Source organism: Uloborus diversus, chromosome 1 (assembly GCF_026930045.1).
Source record: "Uloborus diversus isolate 005 chromosome 1, Udiv.v.3.1, whole genome shotgun sequence".
NCBI classification, from domain to species: Eukaryota; Metazoa; Arthropoda; class Arachnida; order Araneae; family Uloboridae; genus Uloborus; species Uloborus diversus.
In genome coordinates, this window is record NC_072731.1 from 145,145,607 (window position 1) to 145,160,646 (window position 15,040).

Consider the following 15,040-nt stretch of genomic DNA (forward strand, 5'->3'; position numbering starts at 1 on the left):
GAAGTAACAAACTTTTTGCTGTTGGTGAAGTGAGTGAAATAGGAGTGGAGGGGGAAATGCAGGAGAGTGATGGTGGATGCAGTCGTTAGATGTAGCTTTTGAAATCCGATTGCATCCGCTTCTGTAACACTCTCTCATTTTTATCTACTATGTCATTTTACTGCTTAGACATTAATACCTTTTTGTATACTAATATTTTCAACCCTTCTTATACTTTTTTATTTATTTTTTTTATGAAGACTGCCACGCCCATTCAAAAATGTTTATCCTATTCCATCCAAGTTAATTTAAGCCAATATCATTCCTAAAATCTAGTTTTAATGCTTATCAGGCTTACTAAAGATATAGCTCTTGAAGATCTTAATAAATGCAAATTTAGTTTAATTATACTGCTATTTTATTATGACAGACATGTAAATATAGGAAATTAGAGATGCTTATATTCTCAAATCATGACATAGTGTTTAAAGCTGTTTTCTTAATTTATAAATAACTATTTTTATGCTAGCGCTTAAAATGACCATCAAAGCTCAAAAAGTTTTAAATTGAGTTTAGTTTTTTAATGATTTTTATAGAATATACCCAGCTGCTCCACAAAGTTTCAGAATGCTCCTCAACTTGTTTCTCCAAGGTTAGCCACACTGATAATGTCATTTAGTAATTATGGTGTCCAATGATTCAACTTGTATTGTGTTTAATTATATGGAAGTTTTATAGCATTAGATGTCACAATACAAATTTTTAATTTCAACTGATTTGTGGGCTATGAGAAATTGAGAGTGGTGAAATGGAATGGATGTATCTGTTAAAATCTTAAATAAATGCAAGCCTGTTTTATTTATTCATTTGTTAGCATTTATTTTAAAAAAAAAATCATCTATTAATATTTAAAAGACAGTGTAGTATAAATATTATTTTGCGTATAATGTAAAAAAATATATATATTCAAATTTTAAGTCTCGCAATTTTTCTTCTTTTTTGACTTTGGGCTGTGTTCATCCCCGTTATGAAAACAGCTAGCTATGATAGTCTTTTGGCAGTCAAGAATTTTTCTCTGTAGTTCTTTACAGAGCATTAACTCATCCAAGATCATTTCCATTATAGAATCTTCCTTCGGTGATAGAATATTCCTTCACTAACAAATCAGAAAAATCATTTCTATTGTTAAGGAATGACTTAAAATTTTCAATATTAACGTTTTTGGTTCTGTGTTATCGATGTTGGTGTCCTCGTTGCTTTTGTCATCATCCTTTGTCCCTCCTAAAAGCTCTTTTTTCCAGTGAGTTCTGAACTGTGTGAGTTTAGTAACTTTACTTCAGGAAAAAATTCTGGAACCAATCGCATAAAATGTCTCCAGTGGATCAAACTGAATTATTAGCACACCAAAATGCAGTTTATTACATGCAATCTGAAATCTTTAGGAGTTTGGATTTTTAAAGAAGAGAAAATTTTATCTGTTTGCATTGACACATCCGCGTAAAACCGAAAACTCATCAGCGTAAAATAAAATAAAGGTGTCGAATCTTAAACCAGGCATAATCGAAAACTGTATTTTAAAGATTGGTGTTGTATTTATCTCAATGTGTGCAATTAGAAACTCCCAAAATATAAAGTTTAAGCAATTCTCATAATAGACTTAAGCATACCTAGTAAATATTACTTGGTTGATTTATGCATCTAAAATCAGGCCCCCTCATGTTGGTGCTCAATAATTTGGGAAAATCTCTATTTGTTCAAAAATGTGTTTTTGAATTGAATTTTTTCAGCACTATTTTCATAATCTTTTTTTTTACTTTTAAGGTATTGTTTATTTATTTGGTAAGATATTTTTGGAAGATGTAAAAACTTATGTCAGTTGTTGCGTGACTGTTAAGGATGTCCCAAGACGTGTCTATTTTTTACCACGTGAAACAGTATGTATATTTTCTTCCTTTAAATTTTCATCCTATTTTCATTCTAAAGTGGGCTGTATTAGCATTTGATTGCCTTTTGCATTTGAGTATCACATGTTTATAACAGCATTTTCCTTTTTGGTTTCAAAATATTAATATTCTCTTTATTTCTCTCAAACAAAGGAAATTGATGTTAAAACAAAACAAGATACCGGAAAAGCTGTAACAATGCAAGATTTGTACTCTGAAGTTAATTCTATTTTAGAGAAAATGAAAATATCAGAGTTTCGTAGCAAGGTAAATATTATCTGTTTCATTAATATTATTTGTTTCAACTTATTTTATGTTTAAGTATTAATTAATCCAAATTTAATTTTGCTAAGCATTTCTTCTAACATTCATATTTCTTTTACATTTAAAAAGAACTGGTAAAATAACCCCTTTTTTAATTTTTTTTATAGAAATCAATGAAAAAATATGCCTTTGGTGGAGCTGAGATTCCTGATGCTTGTGAATATCTGGAAGTCCATTACCCTGTAAGATGTTTGTTTATTATAACATGTTTTCAAGTATCTTCCTTATTTTTTACCCCCCTCCCCCCATTCATAGATGCAGTTCTTGTTTTTTGAAAGCCCCTCAGCCTGGGAATTTCTTTGCTGGACAAGTGCTGAATGATTTGCATACACTGAAGTTTAAATTGATCTATCCAGGAAACCACATGAAAGTGTAACAATGGAAAAAAAAAAAGTAGCAATTGAAAGAGCATTCTAAAACATGCTCTCTCTCAAATATACATTTAAGAGCTGAAATAATAGAAAGTTAGTTTTACTGAATTTTGAACATCTGGATTTTCTCTTACATTCATTGTCTGTCTAATTATCTTACATTATCTTTCTCTATTCAGTTTTATGTTTAAAAACTAGAATAAATATATTCACTTGTTCAGTCAAAGTGTATATGTGCTATTCTTTAACATTTTAAACAGGCAAATTTTCCTCCTCTTCCATCTGATCTCAGTGGTGCAACATTTAGCCATGTTCTTGGAGTTGATTCTACTAGCATGGAGATGGTACTTATAGAACAAAAGTTAAAAGGTCCATGCTGGGTTGATATTTTGCAACCACGTAAGTCAAATGTCATTTTTTTTCTTCAAAATATTTTTAGTTCTCTGAAGTGTTGTTATTATTGAAGAGCAATATGCATGCAACCTATTTAAAAATGTTAGTTTTTGAGGAAATTTTATGGAGTAAGATTTTGGAAGAGATGTGTGTCCAAAAAGCTTAGGGTTTGAATATTCATCAATATATTGAGAATGTCAATAAAAAAACATCAACTAAGTCTGCAGATACAACATTACGCTCTTGTTTTTGTGATATTTCATTTAATTTTTGGTTTTTGACGCAAATAAATCAGTTATATTTTCATTTAATTTAAGTTTTTTTATTTGTCGAGTTTTTTTTATTGTGAGCATAAAAATGGGGGACTCAGTCGAACCAAGCACAGGGACCAGAGATCTATTGTACTAGTGCCTAAACAAAAGTCTTAAAACAGACCTGTAGCTGAAACAAAATTCAGCAAATGCCCAATGAGAATGTCATAAGTTAGGGCATGGTGAAAAACACTTAGTCTGTCATCACATCAGTCATAGGGATTCTCAAAAATAGTTACAAATGAAAATTGAAACTGAAAAAGGAGGCAGTATATGCATCCTAAAATTTATGTATAAACCAAACTCATTTACCATGCATTAAGCTAATTCTGTTAATTCGCACTTGTTGCACCAAAATTTAGCCAAGAGCAGAATATGAAAAAATTTGATAAGTAACTAAAAATGGCAACCTTTTACTATCAGGAGCACAAGAAAAAAAGAAAAAAAAGAATGTTATGCAGTTTTGTTATTCTTCTTCAGCATTGATTCTCCGATACAAGATCAAGAGCTTTTAGTAACCTACAGTACTTTAGCTATGTATTAGAGCATTGAAAAAAAGAACAAGTCAGAGACTCTTCTTGGAAATTAACAAAAACCTATATGTTAGTGCATTGAATCATCTTTTATTTGAATCTTTGATAAGTTTATTTTTTCATTTTCCTTAGGGGTTCACTTGCTCATGTGCTCAAATAAAGGAGCGGTGGTATCATGAGTAACTTACATAAAATATTTATCAATGGTAGTTTTAGTTTGACTTATTCCAAGTTTCGAATTTGTTTAAAAAGAAATAAATAATAATTGAATTTTATTGCATTGCATGTGTTTCATTTTTGAACAGGGAAAAATTTGTTGAATTTTTCATTAACTCTTAAAATTAATCACCAGTACATACTTAATTGAGAAGTTTCAGCTAATTATCTGCAAAAGTCACTATGGAATGGATAAATCATTTATCATATATAGGATTTATCTGCTATTTGGTAGAATTCTGCAAATTTCAATCTTCAGATTAACAGAATTCTGTTGTTTTTGAAGAAAAATGCAAGTATTCACAAAGCACTCACATAAAAATCAACTGTTTATTTTTGCTCATCATACATTATATTAGCCACTGTTTAGAGCCAATCTTTAGAGATTGCTAGTCAGTTTCTGAAAAGCTATAATAAAATGTAAGCTTACTTTTCCACCTGCAAGAGAAAGATCGAATACACTGTTTTCAATGTAATATTTATGTGTCCTGAACCAGAATTGGATTTCTTTTGGATTTCAGCAATTTTTAAAAAAGTTTCTTAATCTAGTAAATAAATTTCATTTTTATTTTCATTTAAGTTTTAGTTTCAAAATATAGCTGCACTAAAAAGCTAGTAAATCATTTTAGCAACCAGTAACAAAATAAAGCAAGAGGAAGTAGTTCCTAATGTAAATTAAATATTTCGTTAATAATTAATCCACCATGCTGCTTATTCTGTATGTAAATTTCCGCAGCAAAGATGTTATTAAATGGATTTTTTTATCTATTTCAGAGGCTTCCGTTCCTGCTTTCAGCTGGTGTAAAGTTGAGGTATTACTGTTGCTCGTGTTTTCTGCGTCAAATTAATTATCTGTATGCGTAGTTTATACTAGGAATGTAGAATCAATGTTGATGTTCTTAAAATAACTAAATTTTTACTAAAGCATTGATGTTTTGTTTTTGATGTTTTTATGTCAGGTGTTATTTTTTAATTAAAAAAAAGGGATCACCAGATTTTATTTTTTAAAGATTTAATTAAGTGTAGGTGTTTTAATTTCAGAAACTTTGTGTACATCTATTATTTGCTTATCAAAAGTAATTGAAACATGCTTTTTCAGATTAAAAAATTACTATTTTTCACTTAAAATATTTAGATATTTTTTCATGAACTTACAATGATTAGATACAACAAATTGTTAGGGATAATTCATTTACAACATTCATGAAGAACAATGTGGTAACTTTTAGTTTTAGACTTAATTATACAAAAAGGTATGTTGAAAACTTAATGGGATTTGTTGTTCCTGTATAGCAGCGGTTCCCAAACTTTTTAGGCCACGGAACCCTTAGTACTTTGCTTTTACTTAAAGGAACCCCATTTTTGTTTGTGACTAAAAGACAAAATGTTAATGATCTAGGAGTCAAATGATAAATATGCAACATGATCATCATTTGAGTTCTTTCTTCTGCACAGAAGAAACTATTGATAATGTGAAAATTTACTTATTTTGACATTTTAACACTTTGTAAACTGTTGAACCTACCTTAACCATTTTTGGAAACTGTCTGTCCATCTGTTTGGGTTTAGCATGCATTTGACCAGCTTTTAAAGAATCCTAAAGACAGATTTTTTTTAATGCTTGACCAGGGACTAAGCAACACTAGTCCACTATCCCCAAATATATTGATTTGGGATAGAATCGTCGGAGACTTTGACCTCAACTGATTGAACGCCCCTTAATTAAATTAATGCATCTGGTGGATCTTCGACCGCTGTCAGTATCGAACCCGTGACCCTTTACCCACAAACTCAATGCTTTACCGAGCTCAATACGTGTTTACAGCGTATTATTTAGCAACGTTCTGAAAGCAATCTTTTAAAAGTCTATGGGGCAGTATGAATAAAAAACAATCTTCAATTTGAAATATGACCCTATTTATGAAAATGTAAATTTCTCACGAAATTGTTGCAGCAGTTTTATTACTGTTCCTGCAACAAATTATATTAATGTGAAGAATGAAGTTAATTCATTGTAAAACTGATAATAGTTATAAATTTTTGCTTTATGTCGAAATGTTCAGTACGTACAGCGGGAGCAGAATCCAAGAACTGAATTTGTTTTTTGGGTACACAATGGCTTTGTTTTGCATTGATAAAGTTTTGAGATGCAGCTTTGTTACCTAATAGCGGTATTCATTTTCAACATCAAATCAAAATTTATTGAGTGAAACTGAATCCGAAAATTGTTTCCAGCTGATGAACTCTTGAAGTGCAATTATGATTCATACTCATGCATGGACAATGTCATAGGTTTCTCAAATGAACAGTAATGGTTTTTAATATCATGAAATATGTAGTTGCACTTCTTTTTTTTTATGCAGTTTGTTTCTAGCGGTAATTCCCTTTATGAGCGCAAAACATTCTATGTTGATCTTTTTAGGCAGGGAGCAAAAAAAAAATCAGCTTTCATTTAATGTCTGTTATTTTGTCCCTCACAACAAATGTGGCTACTGTTTTCCTTTGAGTGAAAATAATTGAGTTCACCAAAAAAGTCGACAAAATATTGATCAGCCGTCGTTCCACAAGTAAAACATTTAAAACAGCTGAAAATATTGATGGCTTTTTGCTCCAGTTGGAAAATCATAATTTCACATGGAAGTTCACACAACCTTTTAAAAAATTTTCTTTTAGATCTCCAGCAAATTTTATATGGACAAGTTATGGTTTTTACTGCCTACCCATGTCTTTATAAGAATTCCTAAAAAGTCTTGACTGGAGAAAACGATTCAAAATAAACTACTTCTGAAGATTTATCAAGAACTTTCCTCAAGTCAACTGTGTTTACTTGATTATGACATGGTGATGCAAAACACTGACAACTACTACTTCAATCTGGAGTGACATTTTAGATCCTTGATATTGATTATTTCATTTTTCTTGAAACCAGGGGAAAATAAATTTATGCAATGACTAACTTGCGGCGAAACCCTTCTTATACTTCTGCCGAACCCAAGGTTTCTGCGGAACACACTTTGAGAAACGCTGCTGTATAGTATTCCTAAAATGGCAAATTTGTAATCTTAAAATGCATGCATACATGTTTCTTTTTTATCTTTATTTACATCTGACTTTTCTCAAAGTATTATTTAGTGAAGATGAACTTACTAAATTTCCATTTTGTTGTAAAAATTTCATAATGGTTATTTTTTCTGGAATATTTTTTTTTTAAATTTCCATGTAATAAAAGTATTTTTATTTTGCTCCTTAGGCTTCTGTATCTAAACTTAAGAATATAATTTGTGTGGTTGAAACTTTACCAGCTCCTCCTTTAACTCTTATGTGTTTGAATTTGACAACTGCTGTTAACTCAAAGACTCAGCAAAACGAAGTAGGTATTGCTTAATTATTGTAATCAAAGCACAAGCTTTTTGTTTTGACAAAGCGAATGATTTGAATTATCTGCAACTTACGTATTTGATAGAGAAGTACCATTTGTGAGAGACCATATGTTTTTCCATCATTCAACTATCAATACTGCTATCAAGGGCGCCCATATAGGGGGGCAAGAGGGGGCTTAAGCCGCCCTCCCCTTAGAAATTAGAATTTCCTTGCTTTTAGTACTTTTTTATTTGCAAAAATGTAAAAACATTTCTTCTCCAGCCATTAATGAATAATTAATTAAAAATGTCAAACTTAAAAACTCTAATCTGTACTGAAATCAGTTTCTATATGGAAAATTTCCTGCTAAACCATGGGGAAAATATCTGAGCCCCCTCCCCCCCCTAAAATTTTGCATATTGGCGCCCATGATTGCTACTGATTTCATTCCAGGTTAGTAGAGTAGCAGTTTTTCAATGCTCTTATATAGCTTATGTGGACTGTATGTTTCATGTAAATAACTCAATCAAAGCAAAAACAATGCATTTATTTAATAAGTTTAAAATCAAAATCAACCAAAATCAATTTAGCTTAACAATCCATCAACTGAAACATTACCAGACTGCTTAAAAATGATCCAAAACAGTTTTTATAGTCATGTCTTCATGCACACTGCCAATGTGACCTCTGCTTTAATTTATGCAAGGGACTTAACAGTGGTCATACAACTTTAATAATGTTTTTGTGTAAATATTTGTTGTTGTAACTATTTTTATGTTAATAGTTTATTTGAAACCCTACATTTTGTGTTATTAAAGTCTTTATCAAACTAAGATCAGATCTCTTCATTATTGCATCTATCATTATGCATCTATCAATGGTATATGAATGTGACCCATCTCATTTCACTGCCTGTGCCTTAAAGTATTACTTCTGAAAATGGTGTTCAGTGTCGCACCATTTATATATGTTTTTTAAATCGGTCGCTGCCGAGTCCGATACACATTAACGTATACCTATTTTTTTTCTTTTACATGCTTTGTTCATACAGTCCCTTCTTAAACATATAAACAGTGTTCACTGTGTTTGTAACTGCTCATCATATACATTTTTAGTAGTATAAGAAAGAGAAAACTTTTAATTTTTTGCTCTTAAAATGTAAAAATAAAGTTTTGTAGATAAAAATGGAGGTAGTTGCAGAAATGGTAGGTGTGTGTTGTAGAATGTGGGATTGTATTGTGTTTTTCACATTCAAAGATCAGTGTTTAAAATTGATTATGATTCTGTATTTAGGACTTGCTCTCTTTACAATACACTACACAAGTAGAATTTCTTTATTAAATCAAATGACAGACTGTGACACTTAAAATTCCTTTGTTATTTAGCAAGTTCTTACATGCTGTTTTATGTAATGAAAACTTAATCTAAGACTTTAAGAAGATCTAAACTTAATCTTAGACTCTATAATTAGATAATAGTCCATTAGTAGTAAATACAACTATTAATTTTTATAGCGGAAAATCTATCTTGTCCTAAATTAGATACATTATTAATTTTTACTTACATTGAGACTTGTTTGTTTTTATTTGAATTGTTTTTATGTTTTATACAGATTGTTGCAGTATCTTGTTTGATTCACCATAGTTTTCCCTTGGACAAGCCAGCTCCAACACCTCAATATCAGAGTCATTTTTGTGGTAATTTTGCTTACTTTAAAAGTTATTCATGATCATTATTACTTTTTAAAGCAACGTATTTGCATCAATGAATTGCTTATTTTTATTTATCTCTTTTTGTAATAATGATTTTGTGCATCTGTGGAGCATATCTTATGTTTTTAAAGACTTGGTTGTTTAAAGTTTATTGGTGGTCAGTTGGTGGTTTATTTTATAAGTAGTTCATGTAACAATAGGTGTCTTAGCAAGGTCCATAACCATGTTACCTATTGCACAAGGGTTAGGTTTCCTCACTTGCATTGCTATGTAGTTCTGATTCATCTAAAAATTACCTACTGCTCCCAAAAGTAGATATTACTTAAACTAATAATTTATGTGTGTGTATGGGTTTAACTGTATATTTCACATGAAAAACTGTATAGTTAAAAAGATCAATTTTTCTTCATAGTGTTGACTAAACCTAGTGATGCGATCTTTCCATACGATTTTAAAGAAGCAATTTTGAAGTATAACAACACAAAAGTTGAAAGAGTTGATTCAGAGCGTAGCCTTTTAATATACCTCTTGGCCAAAATTAATAAATTGGATCCTGATTTAATAATGGTATGTATATCTGAATTTGAAATTCAGTTTTCTTTGCTTTGGAAAGTGCAAAATATTAATAATTGTTAATTTTTATTATTACGTATTGTTCAGTAGCATGACAACAAACTTAGTTTAATTGATATTTTTCACCTGAAAGGTGACTTCACCTCTTCTCAATTGATTCGTTAATTTTTACAAATTCTTCAAAAAGATCTCAGATAGGTTTAAATGCTGTTTTAGTAATTGGTTCTTGACAGGGCAGCTGCTTCAGGTGGGTTGGGCTTCTTTTCCATATGAGCAACATTGTTCCATCATTTTCTTTACCTATCTCAATAATGCAAGTGACAAAGAAATCTTATATTATTCACAGTACATGTATATTTAAATCAGAGTGGAAATGCAATTCCTGTTTTCCTCAAGTTTCACAAAGGCTTTAAATTCTATATTTTTTATTTTATATGGAAATATCTATTCATTTTTTCGAGTTTTTTTTTTGTCTTAATATCTATAGTAAGTAATACCACTAGTGAGTTACCCATTAACTAGGTGTCACGTTGCCAATAACAGATAAAGGAGATGCTTGCATGAAAACCTTCTCAAAACTGTATATTCTGTGGTGATTGTTTTTTTTTTTAAATATAAATTTGGCTTTAAGTTGCATTTCATAATGTAAAAAAACATATTTATTTAATACTTTTTTGTGTGTGTTTGTTTATTTTTTAATTGCATTCAGTTTGAGCTATTTCTATTAGAAATATAATTATATAATAGATTATTGGAAATTAACATTCATATCTCTGAAATATCAACCCAAACAATTTATTTACATTTGATCAAATAGATTTCAAATGATGCCTTTTAATCTAAATAAATGCTAGAAATATTTACCTTACTATATTACTGTGTTTGAAATCTTTAGGGAGAAGTTGGACTAAGCTACTTTTGTTCTTATATTTAAGTTTATTATATTTTATCAATTATAAACCCTAGTGTTCGAACACAAATGCTCTGAGTCTCTTTTTTTAAAAAAGTATTCACTAAAAAGACGGATGAACCTGTTCTCTTATTGAAATATAAATCTCTTTAAAGCTACAATGAATAATTTTTTTGCAGTTCCTAGCATTAATATTTTTAGGTTCATAATTGAATGAAAAACCTCGACTCAATGCGTTGCTGCAAAACTTAATGCAGATGTTCTGTTTTTTCTTTTTCAGGGTCATGATGTTTTGAGTTTTGTGCTGGATATTCTTTTACATCGAATGGTTGTGCATAAAGTTCCCAATTGGTCTAGAATTGGAAGATTGAGAAGAGCTGGAATGCCTCGTCTAAATGTATGACGTGATGCTTACACCTTTATGTATTTAGTTTTTTGCTATTAAAATATAAAAATCCCTTTCTGCCGAAGTGAAAATACGATAGATGTATAAGAATCTAAAAAATATCTACAACTTATTGAAAAATGCAGATTCATGCAAATGTTTCAGGCTTACTAGGAACCTCTTTTTAAATGTTGTAAGATATGAGCGTTGGATGTAAAGATATCCAACAAAAATCTTGACACCGACTCTTTTACACCAAAATCAGTCCAACTTCAACTCCTCAGCCCTGCTACAAACAAGGTTTGTGAAGTCGGAAGAAAAATGACTGACTCTAACTCGGGGAATTTTAGAGCCTTCGACTCAGAGTTTCAAAACCTTCGACCTCCGACTATTTCACTCAAAAATCAGTCCGACTCCACAGTCCTGCCACAAATTAGGGTTGCGGAGTCGAAAAAAATTACTGACTCTGACTCAAAATTTTAGAGCTTCCAACTCCTTTACCCCAAAATCGGATTTTGACTTGGAGTTTCAAAACCATTGACCTCTGACTCCAACTCTTAAACTGCAAAATCAGTCCTACTCCGACTCCACTGCCCTGCAACAAATTAGGGTTGCAGAGTTGGAAGAAAAAGAACAAACTCCAACTTAGGGAATTTTGGAGCCTTTAACTCCTACTCCAACTCTTTTACCCCAAAAGCAGTCCGACTCTGATTTTGACTCGGAGTTTCAAAATCTTTGAACTCCGACTCCGACCCTTTTACTCCACAATCAGTCCTACTCCAACTCCGACTCTGCAACCCTGTAACAAGTTAGGGTTGCAGAGTCAGGAGAAAAAAGGCCAACTCCAGGAATTTTAGAGCCTAAGATTCTGATTCTGAACTCGCAAGACTAGCAATCAGTAATTATACGCCAAGCTTACAAAAGTAGCAGATAACATACAGTGCAAATCTTTTAATAAGGACTGATTTTGGATGAATTGTATTTTGAATTGTTTCAGCACATAATGTAAATATTTATTTGATTTGTTGATATTATTATCTTGAATTTCAACTCTTAAACATCGATTGTTTGCCAGAAGGTTTTTAGAATGTGTCTTTCTTCCTGTTTTAACTATCTACGTAAATAAATATTCAACAGTTATTAACATTAGTAATTTATGTAAAATTTTTGCACTCATTTCTGGTAGATCGAGACAATTTGTGAAAATTAAAGTATCTCTTTATTTTGGTAAAGTCTGCCCATCTTTGTTCAATTCAAATGAATATGTATTGTGAAAATCTATCATCTGCTTTTAAAAAGCAATATTATTAAAACAGGAGATTAAAACCAAGTAAGAAGAAAACAAATTCAGCTGCCCTATTTTTTAATTTATCGTCTGCGTAAATTTATTTTTATTATTTTTTGGAAACATGTTTTAACAATTAAAAGTTGATATTTCTTCTGAGAATATTAGATCGACCAATTGTGTTGTGAGTAAGGGAAAGTTTTCAACCTGAATTATTGTGATGAGTTTTTATCTTGTGTCTCATTAAATTGAGCGTGTGTGTATGTTTTTTAAAAAATAGTATTGAATGTTTCTCTATGATAATTATTAGAAGATTAACAGAGTTTTGAGCAATGTTGAAAGATCAGTTCTAAAAGGTATCGTTTCTGATTGTTACTGGCATAGGCAATGCCGCAAACTTTTTGCCAGTTTTAAATAAATAACGGATACAAATACAGGACTGTCATTCAAACTCATATATTTTGATATATATTCCTTATAATGACAGGCATGTACAAATATATGTTTAAAGTGTTCTGTAATTCACAGAAAATTTATGGATTATTGTGTCTTGTAATCAATGTTTTGAAAATAAAGCATAAAAAAGTAACAAATTTTAAACTCAAATCTAAAACTTGCTCTAAACGCATCTGCTGTTCACAGGAGCTTGGCGATAAGCTACTCGCCAACAAAGCAAACGTACACAAAATACTTCAGAGCCATTAAAATAATTACTAGTTAAGTAAAAAGTGTTTTTATGGAACTAAAATGTTATTTGCACTCATGATATACAATGTTTTATTACATTCATAGGTAAAATCAGTACAAAAATTTAAAAATTATAGGCAACTGTGGGATATGTACTCGTTGAATGCATATATATGTTATTTTTTCTTTATTTAGAAGTAAAAAACATTCGTACATACCTATGAAAAGTTAATGGACCTCCTGGTATGGCTTTTTCTTCAGAGTTCATAATGCTACAATACTGCACTATTGCTATAAATCTTATTTTTCCTTTCTACAGTTAAATGTTTTTATTATTCATGGCTTCAGCTAATGAAAACTTCTTCAGCAGTTAGCTCTCTCCATCTATTCCTTCTCAATGGTATAAACCATGAATTATGTTTAATATTTTCTTTTTCATTGCAATAATATTTCTCTTGTACTGTGTTTTTATATTTTTTATTTTTCGTTTTTTTTTTTTTTTTTCTGAACTGCTGTTTTTATTTGTTTGTTGCCTTACGATTTTTCTTGGTTTATTATTTAATTTTTTATGGATTGTATTCTATTGGTGTTTATTTGGGTTTCCTGTTATTACTTTTAGCCACTTGGACTGTTCTATTCTTGTTTTGTATTGTTTCTTGCATTTAATTTCCTTGAAGATGCACTGATGTTTAGTTATTAATCATTTTAACTTTTTTTTTTGTACTTGTAATTTGCTGTTTGAACATTTCAAGTTATGTTTTCGCATGTTTTGATGAGCAAAAACAGGTTTTTTTTTTTTTTTTTTTTTTTTTTTTTTTTTTTTTTTTTTTTTTAAATGTGATTTCAACTTGGCTTTCTTATTTTCCATTGATCTTTCTATGCATTGAGCTTCCTTTGCTCCCCTTGGTTGTTTGTTAAGACCATTTGAGGCTTTTCTGTTTCTTAACTGTAGGCTTTTGTCAGATGTCTTTACATCCATAAATGGACAGCTGTTTGTATTGAAAAATATCTTGTAACACCAAAGCAGATGCGTACAATGTTTTATAAATTTACTTTCTAAAACAATGTTGTTATTAATTTTTCTTATTCCTGTATTAAATGTTATAGTTTTAAATTCATGGTATTTTCTATATTGTATAGAATGCTCAAGGTGGTGTAATGGAAAAGAATTCTACCTGTGGTCGATTACTTTGTGATGTGAAAATATCTAGTAAAGAGTTGATACGCTGCAAAAGTTATGATTTAGAGGAACTTTCTAATCACATTCTTAATCAACAGTACACTGAAATACCATCAGAATCCATACAAAACTTTTACTCGTAAGTACTCTCCAATCAAGACTATAAAAAGTACATTGATCTCTTAAGTATGTTAATGAATTAGTTGTATTTATCGATTTGCTTATTTAACATAAATGTATAAACAAGAACATATGTGTATGAATGTTTTTGTATGAGTCGTTGCTTGTGCTTAATCAATCAAAATCTAGTCAAGTGCTAAAGTCGGGTCCTTTGAAAATGATTCTATAGCAGGTTTGCCAGTATGTCAATTTGAATCTCATATTCATTGGTAACATTAAAGATAAGTGGAGGAAAAATTAAAGATTAAGGTGTTGCCAATACCCAAGTAATGTATTGCTTGTCACTTCTCTTGAAGAAACCCTTGGTTAGTTTGAGAATCACAAAGGAGACAGTGGAAAGTTATATGGGGCCAGATGAGAGGCGTGAGTCTCGGTTTTTCAGAAATTTTCATAAACAATGCTTTAATAGGACCAAAAAATTAATAAGCAAATCATCTCAGAAAAAAACTTAAAATATGCTTTTAAAGAGAAATCTTCAATTTTCATTTCCCTGTTTTTGACTTTTCCTTATGATGTTTTAAATGTTTAAAAATGGTCTTTTAAAATATTACAAAAAAAGTATCAAAATAACAATAGAAAAAAATAAAACAGGCAAGACTAGTTTTACTTCATTTATATTGTTTAAAGCAAATCTCATAAAAATATTCAAATAACTTCTTGTGTTATGGGTAGCCTACACAGCACATTTTTTTCATGTA

At 30.4% G+C, this 15,040-nt stretch overlaps 1 protein-coding gene across 1 annotated transcript in view; it reads left to right on the forward strand.

The window, feature by feature from the left end:
- Positions 1–15,040, forward strand: part of LOC129216105 (DNA polymerase alpha catalytic subunit-like) — a 101,870-nt gene that overhangs the window by 58,030 nt on the left and 28,800 nt on the right. Inside the window, exons 10-19 of the mRNA XM_054850260.1 lie at positions 1,801–1,913; positions 2,076–2,189; positions 2,354–2,428; positions 2,878–3,016; positions 4,845–4,882; positions 7,321–7,440; positions 9,043–9,127; positions 9,555–9,709; positions 10,906–11,022; positions 14,123–14,301. Coding sequence (XP_054706235.1) covers positions 1,801–1,913; positions 2,076–2,189; positions 2,354–2,428; positions 2,878–3,016; positions 4,845–4,882; positions 7,321–7,440; positions 9,043–9,127; positions 9,555–9,709; positions 10,906–11,022; positions 14,123–14,301 — 1,135 coding nt within the window. The remainder of the gene's footprint in view (positions 1–1,800; positions 1,914–2,075; positions 2,190–2,353; positions 2,429–2,877; positions 3,017–4,844; positions 4,883–7,320; positions 7,441–9,042; positions 9,128–9,554; positions 9,710–10,905; positions 11,023–14,122; positions 14,302–15,040) is intronic.